At 39.9% G+C, this 27,280-nt stretch overlaps 1 protein-coding gene across 22 annotated transcripts in view; it reads right to left on the reverse strand.

Annotated features, from left to right (window-relative positions):
• IPCEF1 (interaction protein for cytohesin exchange factors 1) overlaps positions 1 to 27,280 on the reverse strand; it is a 319,466-nt gene that overhangs the window by 131,448 nt on the left and 160,738 nt on the right. For 20 of the 22 annotated variants that reach the window (XM_064292423.1, XM_064292503.1, XM_064292427.1 and 17 more), the window contains 3 exons: positions 26,788 to 26,859; positions 10,968 to 11,026; positions 9,508 to 9,596 (listed from right to left, as the gene is read on the reverse strand). In XM_064292423.1, the coding sequence (XP_064148493.1) occupies positions 9,508 to 9,596; positions 10,968 to 11,026; positions 26,788 to 26,859 (220 nt within the window). The remainder of the gene's footprint in view (positions 1 to 9,507; positions 9,597 to 10,967; positions 11,027 to 26,787; positions 26,860 to 27,280) is intronic. The other 2 variants (XM_064292438.1, XM_064292419.1) reach the window with 1 other exon arrangement.

Consider the following 27,280-nt stretch of genomic DNA (forward strand, 5'->3'; position numbering starts at 1 on the left):
CCACACTGGCTGTCTTCTGTCCCTTGAGCACATCTCCATTCCTTCCGCCTGAAAGGTTCTCCCTGTGGCACTTTGGATGACTGCCTCCTTCCCATTGGTCTCAACTCAAATGCCACTTCCTCAGCAGGGTGTTCCCTGACAGTTCTAGATAGAGCTGTATCCTCTCCACCCCCAAGCCCAGCCATCTCCTAGCACATTGTCCTGTTTTATCTTCATAGCATTTATATATACCAAAAATCAAACCCACTGCCATCAAGTCGATCCCAATTCATAATGGCCTCATAGGACAGAGTAGAACTGCCCCATAGTGTTTCCAAAGATGTAAACCTTTACAGAAGCAGACTGCCACATCTTTCTTCTGTGGAATGGCTGGTGGGTTCGAACTGACAGCATTTCAGTTAGCACCTGAGTGCTGTAACCACTGTACAACCAAGGGCTCTTGCATTTATAAACACCCGAGGTTATTTGTTAGAATTATAAATTTATTTTCCCTCTTTCTCAATTTAGAACTTAAGATGCTCAAGAGAAGGGACTCCTTCTTGTTCAGTTCAGCCTTCAGTACCTGGAACAGTACCTGGGACATAGTAAATACACAACAAATATTTATTAGCTGTCTGACTGATCCAGACATAGCAAGAAGAGCAAATGACATAGCCTAAAAGAATATTCTTAATATTTGTAGCTTGAAAGTGTTACCTCTGATAGTGTTTCCCTCTCTGGAACTTGGCTTTCTAGTTTGTAAAACTAATAGAGGATTTTTGTGAAAGTCAAATGAAACCAACTGTCTCAAAACCCATGCAAAAGCACCAGGAGAGTGTAAAGTACTGTCTTTCTAATACATTTGAGGAAATATTTGTAGTTTCAAATATATGCTAGACTGTGGTTAAGAATAAGATTGACACTGCCTTCTGACTTTAAGAATTTTATAATTAGAGAAATAAACCATATGCACAAAATCTATAATACAGGGCAGATTCTGATAACAAGGAAAAAAAAAAACCACTGTAGGAATATAGGAAACTCCGAAGAAAGCAAAATTACCCTGATTTAGAGGACTAGAAAAGCTTTATGAAGAAAGACACATTTGAATCTGGTCTTTAAAGATCTCTAAAACATGGAAGTGGGGCCACTTACAACAGAGTAGGATGTCAAATTCTCATGGAATCCAGACTCTGTGGAGCCATGGAGGCTGCATACCACCAAAACTACTAGCCTGAAATAATCTTTAAGTCTTGAAACAAAAATATATCCTGAAGTCTTCTTTAAATCAAGCAATAGTTCAGCTTAACTCGTAAAGAATGTCTGCCTTGAGCATTATGATCTTTTAAGAACTATTTGTTGTTGTTGTTAGGTGTCATCTAGTTGGTTTTGGCTCATAGTGACACTCTGTACAACAAAACAAAACACTGCCCAGTCCTGCCCCATCCTCACAATCATTATTATGTTTGAACCCACTGTTGCAGCCATTGTGTCAATCTATCTTATTGAAGGTCTTCCTCTTTTCCCTTGACCCTCTACCTTACCAAGCATGATGTCCTTCTCCAGGGACTGATCCCTCCTCATAACATGTCCAAAGTATACGAGATGAAGTCTCACCATCCACCATTCCAAGGAGAACTCTGGATGTATTTCTTCCAAGACAGACTTGTTCATTCTTCTGGTAGTCCATGGTATATTCAGTTCTCTTGGCCAACACCATAATTCAAAGGCATCAATTCTTCTTCAGTCTTCCTTATTCATTGTCCAGCTTCTACATGTATGTGAGGCGACTGAAAACACCATGGTTTGGATCAAAAGTACCTTAGTCCCCAAAGTGACATCTTTGCTTTTTAACACTTTAAAGAGGTCTTTTGCAGCACATTTGCCCAGTGTGATACATCCTGTGATTTCTTGGCTGCCACTGCCATAGGCATTGATTGTGGATCCAATTAAAATGAAATCCTTGACAACTTTAATCTCTTCTCCATTTATCACAATGTTGCTTACCGGTCCTGTTGTGAGGATTCTGTTTTCTTTATGTTGAGGTGTAATCTACACTAAGGCTGTATTCTTTGATCTTCATCAGTAAGTGCTTCAGGTCCTCTTCACCTTCAGCAAGCAAGGTTATGTCATCTGCATATCACAGGTTGTTAATGAGTCTTCCACCAATCCTGATGCCAAGTTCTTCTTTGTATAGTTTAGCTTTTCAGATTATTTGCTCAGCATGTGGGATCAAATTGACAACAGCAACTCGAAATACTAGATAGGAACCTTAGGGGGCAATGAGTTTATGTTAATGGGGGAGGAACAACTCAGAGAAGGAGGGTGAGACTGGTTGCACAACTTGAAGAATGTAATCAATGTGACTGAATTGTACACATAGAAATTGTTGCATTAGTGGGTGTTACGCTATGTATATTCTTAACAACAAAAATAAAATAAATTAAAAAAAAAATTGTAATTGGGGTGGGGACAGGTGATTCCTCCAAGTGAAGAAACTTTATATTTAAAGGTACAAGAGGAGGCATGTCTGCAGAGTGTTTGGGAAACAGCAGGAAGTTCATTTGACCGATGACAAAGGTGGAACCAGCAACTAGACTGCAATGGCAGTTTGAAGAGAGCCTAAGGGTCTGAAATATCAAGCCAAAGAGTCTTAATTAATTTGATCAGCAATGAAGATTCACACAAAGTTTTCAGGAGGTTAATCAATGTCATGAGAACAGCACTTTAGGAAGATTAATTTGGAAGTGACTTTTATGAGGAGGATATTAAAAGACTAGAGACAGGGAAAGAAACCCCCTGCAATGTACATAACTCAGGCAAGAGCTAATGAGGACCAAATGTAGGACAGGGGCAGTGGGAATGGAAAACGTAGACAGGCATTTGGGGGGTTGTGGGACAGAGCCTCCATGCCTTGGTGACTGACTGCCAGAAGGGCAAGCTGAGAACATGAACTGTTAAAGCAAGAGGCAAAAATATAAAAGCTAATTTAGAAAAGACTTAAAAGCTTTCATAAAGCTTATCCTAATTTCTCGCATCTTGAAGGGGCAGGGTGAATTTTTCTTTCCTCATAACCACCCTATGTACAACAGAACAAAACACTGCCCTGTCCTGTGCCATCCTCACAATCATGGCTATGTTTGAGTCCACTGTTGCAGCCACTGTGTCAATCCATCTCATTGAAAGTCTTCCTCTTTTTCACTGGCCCTGTACTTTACCAAGCATGATGTCCTTCTCCAGGGACTTGTCCCTCCTGATAACATGTCCAAAGTATGTGAGACAAAGTCTCACCATCCTTGCTTTCAAGGAGCATTCTGACTGTACTTCTTCCAAGACAGACTTGTTCATTCTTCTGGCAGTCCATGGTTGAGTCAATATTCTTTGCCAACACCACAATTCAAAGGCATCGACCCTTCTTCAGTCTTCCTTAATCATTGTCTAGCTTTCACATGTACATAAGGCGACTGAAAATACCATGGCTTGGGTCAAGCGCACCTTAGTCCTAAAAGTGACATCTCTGCTTTTAACACGTTAAAGAGGTCTTTTGCAGCAGATTTGCCCAGTGCAATACATCCTTTGATTTCTTGACTGCTGCCTCCGTGGGAGTTGACTGTGGATCCAAGTAAAATTAAATCCTTGACAACTTCAATGTTTTCTCCATTTATCATGATGTTGCTTGTTGGTCCAGTTGTGAGGATTTTTGTTTTCTTTATGTTGAGATGCAATCTATACTGAAGGCTGTAGTCTTTGATCTTCTTTACCAAGTGCTTCAAGTCCTCTTCACTTGCTTCACTCAGCAAGCAAGGTTGTATCATCTGCATATTATAGGTTGTTAATGAGTCTTCCTTTAATCCTGAGGGCATGTTCTTCTTCATATAGTCCAGCTGCTCTTACTATTTGCTCAGCATACAGATTGCATAAGTATAGTGAAAGGATTTATTCATAAGGTTTTCACTAGCTAGTTTGTTTTAGTAGATCGCTACATCCTTCCTCGTAGTCTGTCTTAGTCTCCGCTGAAACCTGTCCACCGTGGGTGACCCTGCTGGTATTTGACATACCAGTGGTATAGCTTTCAGCATCACAGAAACACGGAAGCGACCACAGTACAACAAACTGACAGACGAGTAGAAAGTCACTAGTCATTTTGCATGCAATTATCACGCTCTCACTTGCAGGGTCCCTGACTGGCACCAACAGTGTGTGGTTGACTACTAACCTAAAGATTGGCAGTTGGAAGCCACCCAGGGGTACCACAGAAGAAAGGCCTGGAGATCTGCTTCCATAAAGACTACAGCCAAGAAAACCCTATGCAGCAGTTCTATAACACATGGGGTCATCATGAGTTGGAATTGACTTGACAGCAATTTTCTTTTTTTTATTTCACTTGCAAACATTTCTGTCATTTTATAGAATAGATATCAAGTGACCTTTTGTAAACAACTGTGCAAGATTTCTCCTGTTAAGATTAAATTAGAATTTCTAAAGCTGACTTTACCCCCTTCTGTGTTTTAATTCCGGTTCGTCCTCTGCCCCTAGTCAATGCACCACCGTTTACAGGCTTTATGTTTGTTTATTGCTTCTTTGGCTTGATTTCACTGATTTATATTTTTCATCATTTGGATATAAAAGACCTGTACTGCTGAAAGATGTCAAAATGTGAGAACTACTATACTTATCTTCTCTGTTTCTCACATTTCTGATCCACCTATTGGGTGGTCTACCTTCCAAACATATTCAAAATCCCATCTTTCCATTTCTCAGCGACCCCACTGCTATCCCCTAATCCCAACCACCACTGTCTCCCACTAGGTTCCTGCATACCCTCCCTCAGGTTTCCCCACTTCTGTGCCCCTCACCCCGTCCCATCCCAGGTCTCCTCCACACAGCAGCCTGAGTGATCCTTTAAATGGAACTCGCTTATATCATTCCTCAGTTCAAAAGCTTCCTAGAGCTCCCTAAATCATGCAGAACATCAAAGTCCACTAAATGGCTCACAGGTCCTCCAAGGTATGGCCACCATTCTCCCTCTGACATCACCTCCTACGACTTTCATCTTGGCTCACACTGCTCTGGCCACTCTGGCCCCCTTGCTGCCCTCACCAAGGAGACCTTGGCTCCACCTGTTCCCCCTGCTGGGAAAACTCCTCCCCCATATATATACACCTGGCTGACTCTCACATGGCCTTTCAAGGTTTTTTTCTCAGATCTTAGCTCTCCATCAGGCCACTCCAATGACCCTACCCATTACTCCCACTCTCTGCACTCCTGACCCCCTCGCCCAGCTCTACTCTTTTGCTGGCACAGAAGATATGTCACTTACTTATTGTGTGAGGTGTTTATTATCGGTCTCCATCAACTAAAAGTTAAGCTCCATGAAAAACGTGAATCAGAATCTGCTTTATTCACTGATGTATCCAGTTATTTAGAAACATGGTTCTCACTAAATGTTTATAGAATGAAAGAATAATCGTAGATCAGGCTATTCTTTTTTAAAATTAAATTAGACAATTCTATTTAAAATTAAACTTAAAAATATGGGGAACAGATTTTTTAGTAACCTTTATAGCTATTAAACACACTTTGTAGCATATAAACTCAGCAAGTTTTAAATATGAATGAAGTTGGTTCTTTATTTCTTCTTTTGTGAGTTTCAAATAATCACCAAAAAACCAAACTCGCCATCGAGTCAATTCTGACTCAAAGCTACCCTTTGGACAGAGTAGAATTCCCCATAGGGTTTTCAAGAAGTGGCTGGTGGATTTGAATTGCCGACCTTTATGGTTAGCAGCTGAGCTCTTCACACCTGCACCACCAGGGCTCCCTTCAGACAATCAGGCAGAATGATTTCTACCCATTCTTTCCTACCTATTCTGAGACTTTTTTTTAAGGTGGCCGAAAGCTCCCCATTTCTAATTTCTCAGGAATAAATGAATGTACTTTCCACTATCAATCCTGTGAAGCCTTCTCAAGAAGAAGGAACATAAACAAAACCTCTTGTTCACATCAGGGAAGGCACACAAGTGTTCTTTATTCTCTTGTGAATGTGGTTCAGTCCCTCAGAAGTGCGAGTCCAAGCCTACCTGGGGCTGAAGTTACACTACACAGCTGCGTATCCTTACTCTACAGCAATCGGACTGATTGGACCCAAGCAAATATTTAAGATTTTTTTTTAAACTTTTAGATACAATTTTCCAGGATAGTATTTTTTTAGGCTTTCAAGTTCCTCATTCCAAAATAGAAAGTTCATTACCCAAAATATTTCAGAAAGAAAACAAAGTTACTTAGAAAAAATGATTTTAGACCTGTATACCACAGTCATGGCTGATCTATACCAAACTGAGCCAAACTAATAACTTGCTTCATGCTCTGGATAAAAATTACCATGATTTTTTTTTTTTCAATTTCATTTGTTTAAGTAAAAAGCTGAAATGTTATTTTAACCAAGTGCCTTGCATGTCTGTTTTCAGTAACAAGAGAAAACAAAAAACAAAATCTGTCTGGGAAATATGCAAGCAGGAGGAACATATTCTGTTTCCAAGGCAAAAAAAAAATCTAACTGTTCAACATTTATCTGACGGATTCCAATATATTTCTTTAGAAAAAAAATTTAGCCTTTAGTGATCTACCAAATAATGATTCGATTAAAACTTTTCAGAAATATGTTTTGACTGATGAATCAGAAAATTCAGAAGAGTCCTCTGACTTCAATGACCTAACTTAATGGTCCCATAAGCATCCAGCCCTTCTATTTTTGTTTTGAAATGCACTCACTGTGATGCTACTGAAATATCAGGTTAGACTGTCATCGTACAAAGCAATTGAGCCATGATCCTTCATCTAAAAAGACAATTTGGTTGTTTTTACTTTCATCAGGTAGGCTTCTAGTTGTTGGGCAAGACTTTTGGTAGTGATCTGTGATTCTAGTTTTCCATTATGAAACTGAAAATCACAGTATTTTAGAGTTAAAATAAATACCAGGAGAGTCACACTGAGGGCCAGAGTGAAGGGAGAGACAAACTTAGGAAGATATGGAAGGACAGCCAACCAAATCCTTGTGTGTTGTAGGTTTAAATAGGAGAGAGACAGATATATGTGGAGAGAGAGAAAGAAAGGGAGACGGAGAGAGACTCAAACTAAAAAAAAAAAAAAAGTACTTCTCTATTAAGTCAACAACTAGCACCATTTTTTTAAACCTACACTGTACAAGGTTGGTGACTTCTTTACAAGGAAAAAAAAGGGGGGGAGGGGGTAACTCTCTAGAAAAAGTTGCTAAAAGCTCAAAGACATTTTAGGGCCTAAAGATATCATTAAGTTTGGGTGATACAGAGAAAATAAAAACCTTTTTCTAAATTCAGAAACAGATTTTAAAAGAAAAGAAAGATACATTAAGGAAAAGCTATGACTATTTTAAGAGAGGCTATTATATCATAAGTCTAGTTCAAAAACTGTTCTACCTTGTACCATATTCAAAGTTTAATTTTCTTAATTTAGCTAACTCTATTTCATAGAGATTTTACTAAATATATTTATTCAACAAAGATGTATTTTTAGCCTTGACCACTAGCCAAATAAATTTAAAAAGTGACTACCATTCTCAACTAAGAGTGTGTAAAAACAGTATAGGTCTTTATATAAATGATCAACTTAATGCTTTAAATTTGGGAAGTGAAAAAATGCAAACAAAAATGAAGACATTATCACTCAAAATAGAAAAGTCTGGCAGAAGAAGCCTGGTAAGTATATGAGCTTCCTGTAACCTGTGAGAACCTGTAGTTACTTGGGCCCATGGATGGGCAAGAACCATAGTATCATGGAAAGTACACACACTGTAAGGCCAGACAGGCTAGGGTCACATTTCTGTGCTCCATTTACTGGGTGCTTGACCAGGCCACTCAGCCTCTATGAACCTCAGTATCCTCAGCCATAAAATGAGGGTGATACTATCTATTTCCTTATGACCTGAGTATTGAAAATAATTTCTTCAACCAGAAACAAAAGCACTAACCACAATGGAAGTGATGGATAAATCAGACACATTGAAATCAAGAACATCTGTTTACAAAAAGGAACCACAAAACAGAGTTAAAAAAAAAAAAAAAACAGTCATGGTGTGGGAGAGATTTGCCTTACTTACAACTCTCAAAGAACTAATGGACTAATGCATAGGATAATAGACAAAGAAATCCTTCAGATCAAAAAGAAGGAGACAGAGGAGAGGGGAGAGGAGGGAGAAACAGCTGAAAATAGGCAAAAGACTTGAACAGGCACTACACAAAAAAAAAATCCAAAGGCTCAATAAGTTTGAAAAGATGCTTAACGAAAATTAAATACTATTTCTCACGGTTGTTTGGGCTTAAACGGCCATATATTAAAGCACCTAGTATGAGGCCCGGCACATGGTAGGTGCTAAAAGCCATAAATCAACTTTTCCAATGATCCTTGTTGGACCTATCTAGGGCCAGCACCATAACGCTCATGAGCAACCAACTATGCAGTAACTCCCCGTAGTCTAACAGCCTGAGCTTCCCTTGGGTGCTTCCAAAGCTTAACATCAAATGAGAACTCCTCCCTAGGGAATATGTAGGCTCATATCCTATGTGTATTTAGTTTACTACCCTCACTCCTGACTTCCTGCTATCTTCTGACTCTCATTGTCTCTTTATGCTATTTTCTTCATCCCGTTTAAATTTATTTTACATTATTGTAGCCTGTGTATCTGTTAATGTTGTAGTTAGGTGCCACTGAGTCAGCTCTGACTCATAGTGACTCTGTGTACGACAGAAGGAAACACTGCCTGGTCCTGCGCCATCCTCACAATCATTGCTTAATGATCCTTCTACAGGTTCGCCTACAGAAACCTTGTTATGGCTTTTACTTCTGCTGGACAGTGCAGTTCAACCATCTTCTCAGCACTCCACCAGGGCCGTGGGCCCACCTGGGCGGGGCCCATCCAAGAACCTCACTATACCAACTAATTGGTAGTAGTGGTGCATACAAAGGGCAGGGACTTACAAGTTTGAAATTGTTCGAATTATTTTAAATGTATTTAGGCAGGCAATTTAAATAAACAACCATTAGAAAACAGGTCTTATTCCAACTACACAACATTCTAGGAAAGGCAAAACCATAGAGACAGTAAAAAGATGAATGGTTCCCAGGGAGTCAGGGGGTAAGGGGAGGATGAAGAGGTGGACCATGGGGGGCATTTTAGGGCAGTGAAACTCTTCTCCATGATGCATGATGGTGGACACATGGCATTATGCATTTTTCAAACCCATAGGACTGTACAACACAAAGAGTGAACTCTAATGTGGACTTTGGTTGATAATAAATACATGTTTGTCATGCAAGTGGGCTGCTAGGAAGAAGGCTCAAAGGCAGCAACCCCAGACCCACACTTGCTCCTTGGTGGGTCCCTTAATTTACCTGTTCTAAAAGCGTATTGGCCAAGGTAGCTTCTGCCAAATGGGAGGAATGACATCCACGCACCTGAGCCAAAACCAACAGACTAATGAGGACTGCACATACCGAAGCCAACGAAGTCTCTGAAGAGTAAGGAGGGGGCGGTGTCTCCACAGCTCCTTCAGGATCATCCTGTTCACTCTCACTGTAGCATTCTACAACAAAAGCGAAAATGCTTCATGTTTTAAAGCTGCCATCACTTGTTCCATCATGTGTGAGCCGAGGTTTTTCTCTGTCCAGTTACTGCAGTGTCAATCCATTTCAGAAAACATTGTTCTAGTGAACTACATGGTGTAAGGGGATTGCCTGAGAGGGAAAAACCAATGTTCAAGTCAAGGTTTCTGCCCTCAAAGAGAGTCCAGCACTCTGGGAGAGGACTGACTGTAGCTAAGGGAAAATCAAATAATTCATCAAAAGATGTGTGAGTCATATACCAAAAGAGCACACAATCACTATTGATTAGTTTTGATCACAGGAATCACAATGAGCTGAAACTGGCAGGATAGGTAAAACCATCAAATGTCCAAACAGAGGGAGGGAGCCCCAGGCACAGAGCAGGCTGAGCCAGATGTATGGAGACCCCTAAAAGATACGGTAGAACACAAAGCTCAAAGGTCATCGGAAGCCATATCACGGAAGATCTAAAATACCAGACTAAGGGGAAGATGTTTGTATAGTTTCCTTTTTTACTCGCAATCCATAAACGTACTTCAAAAATACAGTGGGTGTTTATTTTATGGCAAAGAGGACCAGGACGTGGTGACAACAGTGATTTCACGGTGTTGCATTCTACTTCTTCATTGCTTTAAATCAAGTGGCCACTTTTCCATTTCTAAATTTAAGACTGTATGATTCTGTTATTAAACGATGTAACCGTCTACTTCCAATTCCTTATTTTTATGTGGTCTGAGCATTTCAGAAAAAGCGTCAGCTCTGTGGCCTGCCACCTAAAGCCCTTCTCTTGGCAAGGTTAAAGTGTAATTGCAGCATCAAGAATTATACTCCTGCAGGTTTTGAACCCTGGGAGCTACAGGCCAAGCTATAAAACTTGGCCTGTGCCACAGTCTGACTTCCAGGACTCTAGCACAACATTTGGGTACTAGTCTCAGGGCCCATTTGGTGGAAATATTAAACTATCAGAGAGGAAAGAGTGGGATGAACACTATCTGACTAGATCATGACTAGATCAGGGAAATTCATGCCTGTGAGTAAGAATTCAGTAAATGGGGCAATAAAATATTTGCATGGGCACTTGTCTGAGATGTCCTGAGATGTCAGCGAAGCCTACAACTACTGAAGTGTGGGCTAAGTGTGAAAAGCGCTGGTAGCCAGCACAGGAAGCTGGATTCCGTGCTGGTAAGCCTGTGTGAATACATCTGTCTCTACATATTTTCAGATAATTTTAAATGCCAAGGTATGTCTCATCAGGATCAAACTATACGTAGAATTCGACATCGTTTTTTCCTCCTATTTCAGACATGCTGACATGCTTGCTAAATTTTCAGAAGTTTAAAGTTAGAACATACCTTCATCCTTTGCGGCAGATGTCTGATGGATTACAGCTAATCCCAGTTTATTTAACCACCTGGAATTCCAAAGGAAAGTAAGTGTTTAACCAAAGAGATTGGTCCCCTGCCCTGTCACCTTCCCCTGAACTCTGGGGGAGGGTCACATGCCAGGCTGTAATGAAATTAAGTCATAATTCTACTATCAGGCTGAATACTTCCAGAAATAGCAAAAAAGTCCCTGGGTGGCTCAAATGGTTAATTGCTCAACTACTAACCAAAAACTTTGAGGTTGGAACTGACCCAGATGCACCTCAGAAGAAAGGCCTGGTGATCTGCTCCTGAAAGTTCACACCACTGAAAAACCTATGGAGTGTAGTTCTACTCTACAACATATGGGGTCGCTATGAGTCACAACTGACTTGACAATGACTATTTTAGTTTGGTTTGGTGACATTCGTGGAGCTGATTCCAGCTCATAGGGACCCTATAGGACAGAGTAGAACTGCCTCATAGGGTTTCTAAGGCTGTAAATCTCTACAGAAGGAGATTGCCACATCCTTCTCCCAAGGATCAGCTGTTGGTTTCAAACCACCAACATTTTAGTCAGCAGTAGATCGCTTTAACCACTGTGCCACCAGGGCTCCTTAAGAAAAGAGGTCCATTATCTAGTTGGTTAATGTAGATAACTAAATTAGATATTCCAAATATATGACTACATATACCTTCTTTTGTAATTGTGCATTTAATTTAGTGACTTGACTATGAAATTTGTATCTCTATAATTCCAAACCATGTCAGTATATTTCAGAAAGAATAAAAAAAAAAGGATTCATTTTTAAACCAGGAAGATTTTTATGTTAATTGGTTAAGGATTTGGCTAGTGCTCAACAAGTAATTCCTAAGCTGAGAAAATGTTAATTTCTTGAAAATTTTTAAGTAAGGCAAAAATTATCAATACTACATCTCCTATTGATTTTCTGTTTTCTTGGCAATCAATTCCAGTTAAACATCAACAACAAAAATAGAAGCAGGCCCACGACTTTCACCAGATAGAGCCCCAAACAACTAGATGGTCCCCAGTTCCCACCACAGACTACTCTGGCAGGAATCGCAATAGAGGGTCTCTACAGACTGGGAGAAAAATGTAGAACAAAATTCAAATTCACACACATACACACACACACACACACACACACAAAATACCAGGCTAGCTGGTCTGACAGATACTGGAGAAACCCCAGGAGTATGGCCCCAGATACCCTTTTAACTCAGTACTAAAGTCACTCCTAAGATTCACACTTCAGGCAAAGATTAGACAGGTCTATAGGGCCATGTGAGGGACGTGCTTCATAGTTCAATCATGTATAGAGACCAGTGGGCACACCAGCCCAAAAGCAAAGCCAAGGCAGGAAGGGACAGAAAAATGGGACGACTGGAAACAGGGTATCTGGGGTGGAGAAGGGGAGAGTGTTGACACATCACACGGTTGGCAACCAATGTCACAAAATAACTTGTGTATTAACTGTTTAAACTAATTTGCTCTGTGAACTTCCACCTAAATCACAATAAAAAAAAAAAAAAATAGAACTAGGTACCACCTTAAAGAACCCAAACTTGGCTTATGACTTCAGGTCATTGTACGTCTTTCTTATAGATTTACTTACGAACATATTTTTAAATATAAAATATAAATTTTGTCTTATGTTCCTGGCTATATAATTTTATACATAAAGCGAAAAACATTATTTTGCGTCAGTGATGATATAAATCATTAATTTCACACTATTTTCCATTTTTCGGTATTTTTTATGTTTTTTTTATATTGAGTATTCATTATTTCCGTAACCAAAAATACATAATAAATTTGATTTTAAAAATAAACTAGGAGTTTCTACAAGAAGGAACATGAGCCCTAGCTTCCTTTAAAGAGGCCCTCTGAACACCACAATAAACATGACCTCACCAAGGCAAGCTGAAACTAAACCAATTCCAGGGCCCAGACCAGGCCCTTAAAAAAAAAAAAAAATGTTGCCGCCAAGTCAGTTTTGACTCATGGCTCTCGCACGTGGTCCTGAGTAGAACTCTGTTCCATGGGGTTTTCAAAGGCTGATTTTTGGAAGGTAGACTGCCAGTCTATTCTTCCAAGCCACCTCTGGCAGGACTCCAACCTCCAACCTTTCAATTAGTACCTGAGCGTGTAACCATTTGAACCACTCAGGGACTCCAATCATGCCATCCACCACCACCACCACATGTTCCCATGGAGTGACTCCCACTTAGGGCCACCCTCTGTGTGCCACAGAAACAAAAATGTTGATCAAGGCCCAAGAAAATAATAGGCAAAACAAAGGAACAGTAAATCACAGTGAAAATGTAATTGGCTAACAAATATATGAAAAAAAAAATTCTCTACCTATAGTGTTTTGGGAATGCATAACCAAACACAAGAAAATATTTTTCACCCGCAGATTGATAAAACTTGAAAATATTGTTGATTTCTAGAATTTAGGAGAAAATAAAAAATGTGCATTCTCATACTTTGTTGAGCTGAACTTGAAAACTGATACAGCTAATTTTGAACAAAATTTCAATATCCATCCCCTTCACCCATGAGTTCTAATTATAAATATATTACAAAAGCCCACTGCCGCCAAGTCTATTCCAACTCATAGTGACCTTTTAGGACAGTGTAGAACAGCCCCACAGGGTTTCTAAGGCTGTAAATCTTTATGGAAGCAGTCTGCCACTTCTTTCTCCCAAGGAGCAGCTGGTGGGTTTGAACCACTGATCTTTCAGTTAGCAAATGAGCACTTAACCACTGTGCCACCAGTGCTTCTTGGTAAAATAGAGAGTCAGCAAAAAAGAAGAGTTTCAAAAAGATGGATTGACACAATGGCTGGAACAATAGGCTCAAAGATAGCAGTGCTTGTGAGGATGGCACAGGGCCGGGAAGCTTTTCGTTCCATTGTACATAGGGTCACTATGAGTTGGAACTGACTCAATGGCATCTAACAACAACAACATATTAAAAAAGACACCCTCATATACACAAATAAATTTGGAAGGACATTAACAACAATGGCAAAAAGAAAGAAAACACTGAAACAATATAATTATCCTCTAATTAAAAAAAAATGAATAAAATCGGTACCACGTTACAATGAAGCTAATAAAAAAGACTAAGACGCAGGACCTTACATTGACATGGAAAAAATCCTACCATACTAGTAAGTGAAAAAAGCAAGTACAGAGCAACATGTTTAGCCTGATCCAATGTGTTTTTAAAACTATGTATTTGTGTATGTACCTGAATTGGTATGTAAGGAAAGTGTCAAGAAAGATGTACTTCATACTATTAGAAGTGGTTAAGCCAAGGAGAGAAGTTGAATTGGAAGGTGAGGATGGGGATATGAGAAGGCTTTCATTGTATATAAAAAAAAAATTTTATATACCTCTGTATTACTTGGTTTTTCTTTTTCACACACAAAAAAAATATGTTTTATGTATTAATATTTTTTAACTAAAAGAAACAATAACACATTTTTTTATTGATAAGACAATACACAATAAATTTTATGGTGCAAACCAGTACCAATACCAGCTGCCATTGAGTCAGCTCTGATTCATGATGGCCCCATGTGTGTCAGAATAGAACTATGCTCCACAGAGTTTTCAGTGGCTGATTTTTTGGAAGTTAAAAAAAAAAAAAAAATCTTTTTTTTTTAGATCACCAGGCCTTTCTTCTGACGTGCCTTTGTGTACACTGAAACCTCCAACCTTTATGTTAACAGCCAAGCACGTCAATCTTTTGCACCGTGCAGAACTTTCAAATATATGACATTCCATGTGTACCCAAAAGAAAAAGAATCATCCAGATGATGGGAAAGAATTTGAACAACCCAAACAGCTGAAATCAGACAACAGTAGTAATGGTATAGAAAATAATGCCCACAAGTACAGAAGAAACTCAGTTACTTCCAAATGATACTCCAAATAAAAGGAATCCATGAGCCAATGAATGAGAGACATCATGTCAAGAGCCCTGGAAAGATGTATAAAGATTGTGTATTTCAGCTTTGTTTATGCTTCCTCATAGAAGTTATTTTAAAAGGATGAAACACTCGGTATGCTCAGCAGTAGCTTCAAAATTATGTATGCTATCTCAAATATATATATATATATATATATATATATATATATATATACCTGAAGACCTTCCACCACACCCTGGCTCCATCCAGGTTAGGAGAGGAAGTGGATGATGTTTATCTCATTTAAGTTCAAGGATTGTCCTGGTCATGCACTGTGTTGGATATGCTTAACTTTTTCTCAGACTGCAGAATCTCCAATGGTAAGAATGGAATACATTTCCTCTTAAATTATCTTTGTTGTTGTTGTTAGGTGCCCTTGAGTCTGTTCCAACTCATAGCGACCCTATGCACAACAGAACAAAACAACACCACGTCCTGCTCCACCCTTACAATCATTGTTATGCTTGAGCTCGTTGTTGCAGCCACTATGTCAATCCATCATTTGATCTCTGGCATTGTTTCTATCACTAAGGCCATCTTTTCCAACTACCAATCCTTCTTCTTTGTTTCCAGCTTTCCCATTCCAATCACCAGTAATTATCAATGCATCCTGGTTGCATGTTCAATCAATTTCAGACTGCAGCAGCTGATAAAAATCTTCAATTTCTTCATCTCTGGCCTTAGTGGTTGGTGCATAAATTTGAATAATAGTCGTATTAATTGGTCTTCTTCGTAGGTGTATGGATATCATCCTATCACTGACAGCTTTGTACTTCAGAATAGATCATGAAATGTTCTTTTTGACGATGAATGCAACACCATTCCTCTTCAACTCTTCAAGTTGTCATTGCCGGCATAGGAGATTATATGATTGTCCGATTCAAAATGGCCAATACCAGTTCATTTCAGCTCATTAATGCCTAGGATATCAATGTTTATGCGTTCCATTTCATTTTTTACAATTTTCAATTTTCCTAGATTGACACCACGTACATTCCAGGTCCCAGTTATTAATGGATGTTTGCAGCTGTTTCTTCTCATTTTGAATCGTGCCACATCAGCCAATGAAGGTCCCAAAAGCTTGACTCCATCCACGTCATTAAGGTCAACTCCACTTTGAGGAGGCAGCTCTTCCCCAGTCATCTTCTGAGTGTCTTCCAACCTGAGGGGCTCATCTCCCGGCACTATATCAGGCAATGTTCCGCTGCTATTCATAAGGTTTTCACTGGCTAATGCTTTTCAGAAGTAGACTGCCAGGTCCTTCTTCCTAGTCTATCATAGTCTGGAAGCTCAGCTGAAACCTGTCCTCCATGGGTGACCCTGCTGGTATCTGAATACCGGTGGCATAGCTTCCAGCATCACAGCAACACACAAGCCCCCAAAGTACGACAAACTGACAGATACATGGGGGTCCTCTTAAGTAGAGATGGGAAATGAAGGGGGTGATCCCTTAATTGAAATGGAATCAGAGCAGGATGTGCAGAAAGCCTTAGGAAATCATCCGACGTACATAGGTTGGCTCTTGATAGAAAAACAAAAAAGATGTGGATGCTTTAATGAACAGCCTACAGGTCAAATCCTCACCTGTGGTAAATGATGCCGTGGTTCTTTTGAGAGGACTTCCTTATAGTTGCAATGAGAAAAACATTGTAGACTTCTTTGCAAAACTGAGTATAGTAGATACTACTTTTGTCATGGGCTCCAGGGGGAGAAGAAAAACAGGAGAAGTCTATGTGCAGTTTAAAGAACCAGAAACGGCCAACCAAGCTCCACTGAAACACAGAGAAGAAACTTTTGTTGTCATTGTTAGGTGCCATCAAGTGGATTTCGACTCATAGCAGCCCTATGTATAAAGAATGAAACTCTGCCAGATCCTAGTGACTGGTGTTACGTTTGAGCCCATTGTTGCAGTCACTATGTCAATCCATCTCGTTGAGTGTCTTCCTCTTTTTCGCTGTCCCCTACTTTACCAAGCATGATGTTCTTCTCCAGGGACTGGTCCCTACTGATAACAAGGTATGTGAGATGAAGTCTCACCATTCTTGCTTCTAAGGAGCATTCTGGCTGTACTTTTTCCAAGACAGATTTTTTCTTTTTCTTTTTCTTTTTTTTTTTGACTATCAATGGTATATTCAATATTCTTTGCCAACACCATAATTCAAAGGCATCAATTCTTCTTGGGTCTTCCGTATTCATTTCCGAGCTTTTTCATGCTTATGAGGTGATTGAAAACACCATAGCTTGGGTCAAGTGCACCTTAGTCCTTAAATCAACATCTTTGCTTTTTAACACTTCAAAGAGTTCTTTTACAGTAGATTTGCCCAATGCAATGTGTCATTTCATTTCTTGACTGCTGCTTCCATGGGTGTTAACCATGGATCCAAGTAAAATGAAATCCTTGACAACTTCAGTCTTTTCTCAATTTATCATGATGTTGCTTATTGGTAAAATTGTGAGGGTTTTTATTTTTCTATGTCAAAGTGTAAGCCATAACGAAGGCTGTAGTCATTGATCTTCATCAGTGCTTCAAGTCCTCTTTACTTTCAGCAAGCAAGATTGTGTCATATCCATAACGTAGGTTGTTTATGAGTCTTCCTCCAACTTGATGCCCCATTCTTCTTCATGTAGTCCACCTTCTCAGATTATTTGCTCAGCATACAAATTGAATAAGTATGATTAAAGGATACGACCCTGACACACACCTTTCCTGACTTTAAACCATACAGTATCCCCTTGTTATGTTCAAAAAAATGCCTCTTGGTCTATGTACAGGCTCTTCATGAGTACAATTAAGTGTTCTGGAATTCTCATTCTTTGCAATACTATCCATAATTTGTTAGGATACAGACAGTAGAATGACTTTGTATAGTCAATAAAACACAGGTAAACATCTTTCTGGTATTCTCTGCTTTCAGCCATGATTCATCTGACATCAGCAATGACAGCCCTTGTTCTACATCTTCTTCTGAATTCAGCATGAACTTCTGGCAGTTCTCTGTCAGTGTACTGCTGCAACCACTTTTGAATGATCTTCAGCAAAATTTTACTTGTGTGTGATATTAATGACATTGTTTGATAATTTTCGCACTTTGTTGGATCACCTTTGTTTGGAATAAGCAAAAATGTGGATCTCTTCCGGTCAGTTGGCCAACTAGCTGTCTTGCAAATTTGTTAGCACAGAAATTGGAATTTCTTGGAAAGAAATCGATACCCAGTATATAGAGATATTTCCAAGCAGAAGGAATGAAGCTTGAATACATTTTGGTTCTCATAAGGGAAAGAAAATGGCATTTTCTCCTACTGCTAAGTATATAACTGAGCCAGAAACCATCTTTGAAGGGCATGAAGTAAATGGAGATATTCTACCCATGACAGCTTTTGAAAGACAGAAGGAAGTAGAATTGCCTAAGGAGGTGTCAGGAAAGTTCCCGAGGCTGTGATTTTGGAACTATGCCTCACTACATTTTGTCCACAGGAGAGGATTGCCTTTCCAAGCTAATGCCCAAGACATTATGAGCTTTTTTGCTCCACTGAAGCCTGCTGGAATCACCATGGACTACAGTTCCAGTGGGAAGGCCACTGGAGAAGCTGATGTGCACGTCGGTGCCCAGGAGGGTGCCATTGCAGCTATGCTCAAGGATCGGCCCCATGTTCCTGAATTCATGTCCAAAAGGAAAATAAGACTTCTGGGGACCCCAAGTGAGGAAGAAGCAAGAAGCATTTCATTTGTACATCTTCCTTAGACATGGAATACAAAGTTTACTAGCAGCAATTGCTAGAGAAAGGATTTGGGGGTTTTGGGTTACGGCTTCTAAGAAAAAATCCATAACAGCCTGTTTAGAAAGGGAAAGGAAAGATTCAATTTGGGATTAGGAAATAAACCACAAATTTAAATTTTTGTTTAAACTACCTAGGATCTGATTACAAAACCTCTTCTTTATTTTATGTGATTAGTTTGTTTTCGTAGAGCATATTACCCAGTGTGAAGACCACATATTTTTATCTGGCACTGTCCTTTAATGCTTTTCTCCCATTTAAAAAATAATCTGTTCAAAATATTGCTCTTTGCCTATGAATTGAGAGCTCTGATGGAAAACTCTTGGTTTGAAGATTCTCATGGAATAAAATACTGACAACTTATTTTAATCAAACACCAAAGCAACAAAAGTTTCAGACTTTGGACTAGTGTGGTTTGGTGGTGGGGGGTAATTTTAATTTTAAGTGTATATAGTTACTTAGCTAATGGTAGGAATTAAACAAAATCAATCAAAACAAAACAAAAATTCCACAGGTTAATAAGTGTAAATGACAGCAATCTGGCAGAGTTTTATGCCTTTAGAAATGTTTTGTCTTCCTAAGCCTTATGCTAAAGGCGTTTAACACTAAAAAAACACTAGTGCTTGTTTACTTAAACAGGAAATTCTAGTCTCAAAAGTTGTCTGAAACACCCACCCCCCCTACCTTTCTTTCTAATTTTGGGTAAACCCAAGGATGTGTTAGTTTCAAAACTGTAAAGTGACATGTCAAAACTGTCTGGACTGGTAAGGACATTCATTAATGGCTTCACTTGAATTTAAATCAGCTCTAGATAGGAAAAAAATCTAAATCTCCTCATTTGCTTTTTCAATGGAGTAGCACATTCCATACTTTTGAACAGATAGGTTCTTAAATAAAAGTAGCATTTAATGTATAATTGTGTGAAGGGTTTATGAATAAAGCTGTATTTCTGTCACATTGTGGCCATACCTCCTGCTTTAATATTAAACAGCTTGTTATTTAAATATTGGGTCAAAATGAATGGCTTCAAAATGTAGTCATTAATAAACTAACTTTACGTGCACCCATCTAGGAGAAGTAGAGTCCTATATACTTTCTTTGCCTTGTTCCTCTTCTCAGGGTGATGACTGCCATGTAGTTAGTTACCAGGAGAGGTAATTCTAGTTCTTAAAGATGAATCAGCCTAGCAATTACTCTAAAGGACTAATGGGCCACATGAACCACAGCCTACGTGACCCCAAGACCAGAAGAACTAGATGGTGCTCAGCTACAACACTACCAACCAAAAATCAAATCCATAAGAAAAGACCAGAATTACTGGTCTGATAGAGACTGGAGGAACCCCCAAGACTATGGCCCTAAGGCACCCTTCTAACACAGAAATGAAGCCATTCATGGAGACCGCCTTTCAGCCAAACAATAGACAGGCCTACAAAATAAACAGTAACCCCCAAGAGGAACGAGCTCCTTAGAACAGTTAATTATATGAGGCTCAGAGGGCAATATGTGCCCAAAAGCAAAAATTAGAAGGCAGGAAGGGGTAGGTAAGCCCATCGAAAGGTAACAGGGAAGCCAGGGTGGAAATGGGGAGAGTGCTGACACTTTGAGGGTGCTGCAGCCAATGTCTTGGAAAAGTCTGTATACAAATCATTGAATGGGAATCTAATTTGCTATGTAAACCTTCACCAAAGCACAATAAAATATTTCTTCAAAAGGGTCAATTAGCCCAGATTTTTAGGAGATGACATCTGGAAGAGAGATTGTCTTCTCTCACTTAATACACCTGTCTGGTCAGAGCAAGGACACACCAAATGCTTCCACAGTATTCACACACGGACAGTAGATAGCAAACAGAAATCAGTGTTCACTCTTAAATAATGGTGCATAAAAAAGTTTTTTTTATAAAAAGTTGCCTTCTCATCTCCTGCCTGGAGGGGAGATGAGAGGGTGGAAGGGGTTAGAAGCTGGTGAAATGGACACGAAAAGAGAGAGTGGAAGGAGAGAGCGGGCTGTCTCATTAGGGGGAGAGTAATTGGGAGTGTGTAGCAAGGTGTCTATGGGTTTTTGTGTGAGAGATTGATTTGATTTGTAAACTCGCACTTAAAGCACAATAAAAATTATTTAAAAAAAAAAAAGTTGCCTTCAAGGTAATGTTGATTCACGGTGACCTCGTGTGTCAGAGTAGGACTGAGCTCCATAGGGTTTTCTTGGCTGAAATCTTGAGGGAAGCAGATTGCCAGCAAGGACGGATTACCCAATAATCGAGGTATGCATAGGCTTACTTGAGTTTACTTACTAATCTGTAGTGCACAACTTCACCTGTTTTATGGTAAAAAATAGGTGAAATTGCGCACTACAGATTAGTAAGTAAACACAAGTAATCCTGTGCCTACCCTGCTTACTGTCAGCCCGTGTATATATTGCTTACTGGTTAACCTGCCCCTGACTGCTAGGCATTTCTTCCTTGACACAGCTGAGTGGGTTCGAACTGTCAACCTTCCATTTAGCAGCTGAGAGTGTTAGCCATTTGCGCCACCCAGGGAACCCTAATGGTGCATAAATACCATAATACCAATTTTCAGCTCATATCTGCTTTTATAAATTCTTATCTTGACCCCCAAAAAGTGAAATAGGCAAAATTTTTAAAAGAAGGATAAAAATAATTTTGAATTGAGAGTGTCTGAATCAAGAAAGGGCATTTTCGAGCTCGTTTCCAGAACACGGCAATATGGCAAAACAAGAGAATGTCAAAAGTAAAGAGATTCCTCAGACCTTAATCAAAACTCATGCCCTTTTCATTGCCACCTTTTAGATGCTTGCTGTGAAAACTGGTGATTATTTATAATCTCGTTTGACAGTTTTATTTCGAGGAACCACTGGCTTAGAATGCCTCCTTTGCTAAGATTTATTTTCTTTTAACATCAAAGCAGGAGGAAAACTTCCATTCGTGGATAAATTGACGGAGCAGGAAAGGACCTATATTTACATAAAGGAAGATGACAGATGCTTCCCGGGAGTTTGTTGTGTACTGACTCAATGTGAATGTGTGCGTTGGATAAGCGCAAGTGTTAAGAAATTGACATACAAAATAAGAGCATTCATCCCACAAACCTGGCTGAGAAAGGCAGCTACCGGGCCTTTGTTTACAAACCAACTCTCTCATTATCCTTAATGACTTAGTTCTACACGCTTAAATGGAGGGGGCCACAGAACACAGGAGTTCCTAATAAACTTAATTACCTTTCTCTTCATTGTCCTTGAGAGAAATGTCACCCTCCAAAAAAGCAGTCTCCCAAGGTGGCAAACTTCTAAAATAGGACCCGTTACACCAAAGGGCCACCCCTCCTTCTCCAACACCTGTGTATCTCAATAAGCAATACCCAGACACATTATTTACTGGCTTTAACAAACCATGTCAGTAAGAATGAAAGTCCTTCAGGTGTTACCGCAAAATACAAAAAAAAAATTTTTAAAGTTGCTTAATTGTTGATTCCAATTCATAGCGACCCTATAAGACAGTGTAGAACTACACCATAGAGTCTCCATGGCTGTAATCTGGCACAGTGGTTAAGAATTCAGCTGCTAACTAAAAGGTCGGCAGTTCAAATCCACCAGCCGCTCCTTGGAAGCCCTATGGGGCAGTTCTACTCTGTCCTATAGGGTCACTATGAATTGGAATCAACTTGATGGCAATGGAATCATTACAGAAGCAGACTCCCATATCTTTCTTCAGCTGAATGGCTGGTGAGTTCAAATTGTCAACCTTTAGGTTAGCAGCTGAGTGCCTAACCACTGCACCACCAGGGCATCTCTATTGCAAAATAAATCGCTAAATATCACTTGCATAATCTTGTGGGAGAAGGGAGAAGTTACCTTGGAGACTCAGAAAGAGGCTGCATTGTTGGTGATTAGAAAAACATCTTCAGAGTAATGTTGTTGTTGTATGACTTCAAGTCGATTCCAACTCACAGTGACCCTATAGGACAGAGTAGAACTTCCCCGTAGGGTTTCCAAGACTGTAATTTTTACAGAAGTTGACTGCCACATCTTTCTCCCTCAGAGCAGCTGGTAGGTTTAAATCACCAATCTTTCTGTTAGCAGCCAAGCACTTAACCCCTGTGTTACCAGGGTTCCTTTCAGAATACTAAAACTCAATAACTATATTATAAATAAAAGAAATATATGATCTATTCAGGCACAGACAAAAACAGACCATTTGCCAATGAGTGGCCAGCTAAACAATTTTCAAGTATAAAGGTCACTGAGAGTTATTCAAATTTATGGGCTCAAGACAACTTAAGTTCAATTTTCAATTGGCGTCATGCTTGTAAGCTGGAAAGTTAAACACGACCGAAATTTTAAGTAAAATTAACAGATCTTCATACATTACATAAGCAATAAGATCTTAGCTTTGATAGTTTTAAAAGGCTTTGATTGAATAGCCAACCAGACTGTGTATACATCATTTTTATAGCTAATGTTCCTTATGCAAGTATACTTGCCATTATATAAAACCGCATTGCCATCAAGTCAATTCCAACTCGTAGTGATCCTACGGGACAGAGTAGAACTGCCCCATGTGGTTTCCAAAGAGTGCCTGGTGGATATGAACTCCCAACCTTTTGGTTAGCAGCCGTAGCTCTTAACCACTACGCCACCAGGGTTTACTGCCATTATATAAACCCAAAAAACCAAACCCAGTGCCATTGAGTTGATTCCGACTCATATAGGGTCACTATGAGCCACTATGAGCCATTATATAGATATCTACAAAAACCAAACCAAATCCATCGCCATCAAATCTGCTCTGGCTCATAGCAACTCTACAGGACAGAGTAGAACTGCCCCGGAGGGTTTCCAAGGAGCAGATGGTGGATCCGAACTGCTGACCTTTTGGTTAGCAGCCCCAGCTCTTAATTACTGTGCCACCAGGAAGAACAAAAACTGAAGACGAACTGAGGGAACTGTAAACAAAAGCTGGAATGGGGGGTGGGAAGGTGTTGGAGGTAGAGGTAGGCGCAGTAACTCTGGAGTATAATTTAGGGAGGAAATCTGCCAGAAATATAATGGATTCAGGTAACCATGTAAGGATTGCATACTTTTACTGGTTTAAAAATTATATAAATCTTCCTATGTGAGAGGGAAAATCACTAGGTAACAACACACCTAAGAGCAATTGTTTCTCTTGTGAATTCGGTCTCAGCTCTTGCAGGAGAGAATAAAGCTATTCTGAAAGTCTTAGCTACAGGATGGGCAGGAAGGATGTTGATGGGGGAAGGAAGCTGGAGGTACAAGATGCTTTGGGTGCGGAGGAGCCAGAGACAGCAGGGGGCAATTGGAAGCGGCTGGGGTGAGCAGCACTGAGTCACTGCCATTAAAACCAAACCCAGTGCCGTCGAGTCGATTCCGACTCATAGCGACCCTATAGGACAGAGTGGAACTGCCGCATAGAGTTTCCAAGGAGTGCCTGGCGGATTCAAACTGCTGACCCTCTGGTTAGCAGCTGTAGCACTTAACCACTATGCCACCAGGGTTTCCCGCTGCCATTAGAAGCAACAAAAAATGCTTTGTAGTTCATTGATGGCTCTGCTTAGGAATGACCCCCACTATTACAGGGTGGCACAGTGGTTAAGAGCTCAGCTGCTAACCAAAAAAAAAAAAGTCAGCAGTTTGAATCCACCAGCTGCTTCTCGGAAACCCTATGGGGCAATTCTAATCTATCCTACAGGATTGCTATGCGTCCGAAGTGACTCAGTGGCAATGGGTTTAGTTTTTTGTTTTTGTTTTTAAGTTCTGCAAACAGAACTTCCACACGCCACTTACATAACTTTTTTGTTGTTGTTGTTAGTTACCATCAAGTTGATTGCCACTCATGGTGACCCCATGTATGCAGAGTAGAACTGCTCCATAGGGTTGTCAAGGCTGTGACCTTTTGGGAGCAGATCACCAGGTCTGTCTTCTGAGGTGCCTCTGGGTGGGTTCAACTTCCAACCTTTCAGCTAGTAGTCAGCGCTTAACCATTTGTGCTGCCCAGGGACCAGGGACTCCTGCTTACATATAGAGTAGACTTCAACTCCTGGTGGCCCCATGTGTGTCACAGTAAAACTGTGCTCCACAGTATTTTCAATGGCTGAGTTTTTTGGAAGTACATCATCAAGCCTTTTTTCCAAGGTGCCTCTGGGTGGCCTTAAACCCCCAACCTTTCAGGTAGCAGCCAAGAACATTAGCCTTTTTGCACTACCCAGGAAAACCAAACCCATCACCATCGAGTTGATTCTCACTCATAGCGATCCTATACAACAGAGTAGAACTGCCCCACAGGGTTCCCAAGGAGTGGCTGGTGGATTCAAACTGCCGACCTTTTGGTTAGCAGCCAAGCTCTTAACCACTGCGCCACCAGGGCATGCTAATCAATAGGTTACCTAATACATAGATGGATGAATGAACTATTCAACGAATAGATTTATAAGCAATAAATAAATAAAGAGCTTTGAGTCTGAAGTTTCTTAAATCTCTTATTTTGTATATCAGCTCTTGTTTTTCTCAGACCTTGAGAACTAGAAGAAAAAAAGCCGGAGCCAGAAAAGGGTAGAAAGAACTTTTCTCTTAGTCCAAGTAAATCAAAGACTTGTTTGTAAGACACAATTGTCAGTCCCTTCCCTTGTTATTTCTAACACAGAGTTTCCCAGCTTTCTATGGTAAAAAGCCATTCTGCCCTCTTCTGAATGGTCGTGGCTGGGAGATAAGCATAGGGGACAGAAAAGAATGCTTCAAGCTAGGAGAGGCTGTGGACAGGACATCCTGTAAAAAAAAAAAAAGTGTGTGTTGTATACACGTGTGTGTGTTCCTGTGTGTGCATGTTTAATGAGAGGAAGCTTCTTTTTTCTTCAAGTTTGTAGAGCAAGCAGGCAGAGGGAAGAGAAGCTGTATGAAGCAGGCAGGTGTGAAAATTGGTATGCATAAATGAACAACACAGGTTAAAGTGTAAGTTCTGTGAATGGAGAATTACACCTGCATTTGTCATTGCTATTATCCCGGCACCTACTGCAAGGCTGGGCCCATATTAGGTGGTCAGTAAACATATTTTTAATTGATTATGTGAAGATAATAAGAGATACTGAGAAGTCTGAGAGTAGGGCTTAAATAGATTGCTCTCTGATGCCTCAAATCATCACTTTAAATATAACCCCATTCAAATAACAGCCGTTGTGATCATATCCTAATCCAAGTGAGTAGGGGATGGAGTAGGGCTGGTGTATGTATGCCATTTCTCCATGTATACATCCCACTTATTTGAACAGTGTAAGCAGGAAATGGAGTTAGAGATATTAAAGTTCAAGTCAGATGGACTCTGAGCAAGAGCTTCGTGCAAAATGGTGGGGATGGTACATGGAGAAGTGATAAACACATGAATCACGGTGATAATCACACAGCATATAACTAAGAGAGAGTTTGCATGTAGGATTCTGAAAGCTGAGAAAGTGACTATACAATACTTTCAAGCCCCTTTCTTTGTGATGCTGATTCTCATTTTAACACTTTCTTATGACTTCCGTCTATTCCTTTCCCAACTAAGTGGTTCCTTCAGAAGAACCTCATACGTTCTTCCTAAAATAGTTATTTGGTATGTGTGGGTCTCCAAAATGCTTCCAAATACCACAAAAGAAAGCAAGCAGAAAGACTTTATAACTGCTAAAGAGATGAAAAAAAACCCTGGTGGCACCATGGTTAAGCACTTGGCTGTTAATCAAAAGGTCAGAGGTTGGAACCCACCAGCAGCTTTGAGGGAGAACAGACGTGGCAATCTGCTCCCCTAGGAAACCCTATGGGGCAGTTCTACTCTGTCCTATAGGGTCACTATGAGTTGGACTCAACGTGAAGGCACCTAATAACTACAAAGATGTGGATGCTTAAAGTAATAGAAATAAATAAAACAATAATAGATAATGAATCTATGCCTAAAGTTCTAATAGCTGACCAAAATAAGTCTATTCCCATAAAGACTGGATTTAGCTATTTTCTTTACTTACACATTCATTTCCTGCAGGTTTTCAGCTGCAAAATAAAAGGTCTTGATCTCTGGATGGCTGATCTTAAAAGCGCTTGAAGGGGGAAAGCACAGGCAGGTAAGAAATTAGAGTTCGCAGCAGCCAGTCAGTATGAAAGTATATCAATCAACCATTAGCATTGTGAGTTCTGCTTTCTTTATAAATTTACAATATAGAATTTAGTCATATTAAATGCCTATTGTCCAATACCTATTTCACGTCCAGAGCAAGACTGAGTCAATAGTCTCCATTTAAAACGTACAGCCATATCCTTTTTAGTTTCACCTGCTGACTGCTTTGCTATGAAAATGGAGCGTGATAGAGGCATCACTTCAAAATACTCAGATCAACTCCTTCAATCTAAGCATTTATTCCAGTTCAATCAAATACAAACAAGGATTTTATTTATAGGAAAATGAGCAGGAATAAAATTCTACACCATGACAACACATGAGAAACTTTATCCAAGGCACCC

The sequence above is a fragment of the Loxodonta africana genome, chromosome 1 (genome assembly GCF_030014295.1).
Source record: "Loxodonta africana isolate mLoxAfr1 chromosome 1, mLoxAfr1.hap2, whole genome shotgun sequence".
Lineage (NCBI taxonomy): Eukaryota > Metazoa > Chordata > Mammalia > Proboscidea > Elephantidae > Loxodonta > Loxodonta africana.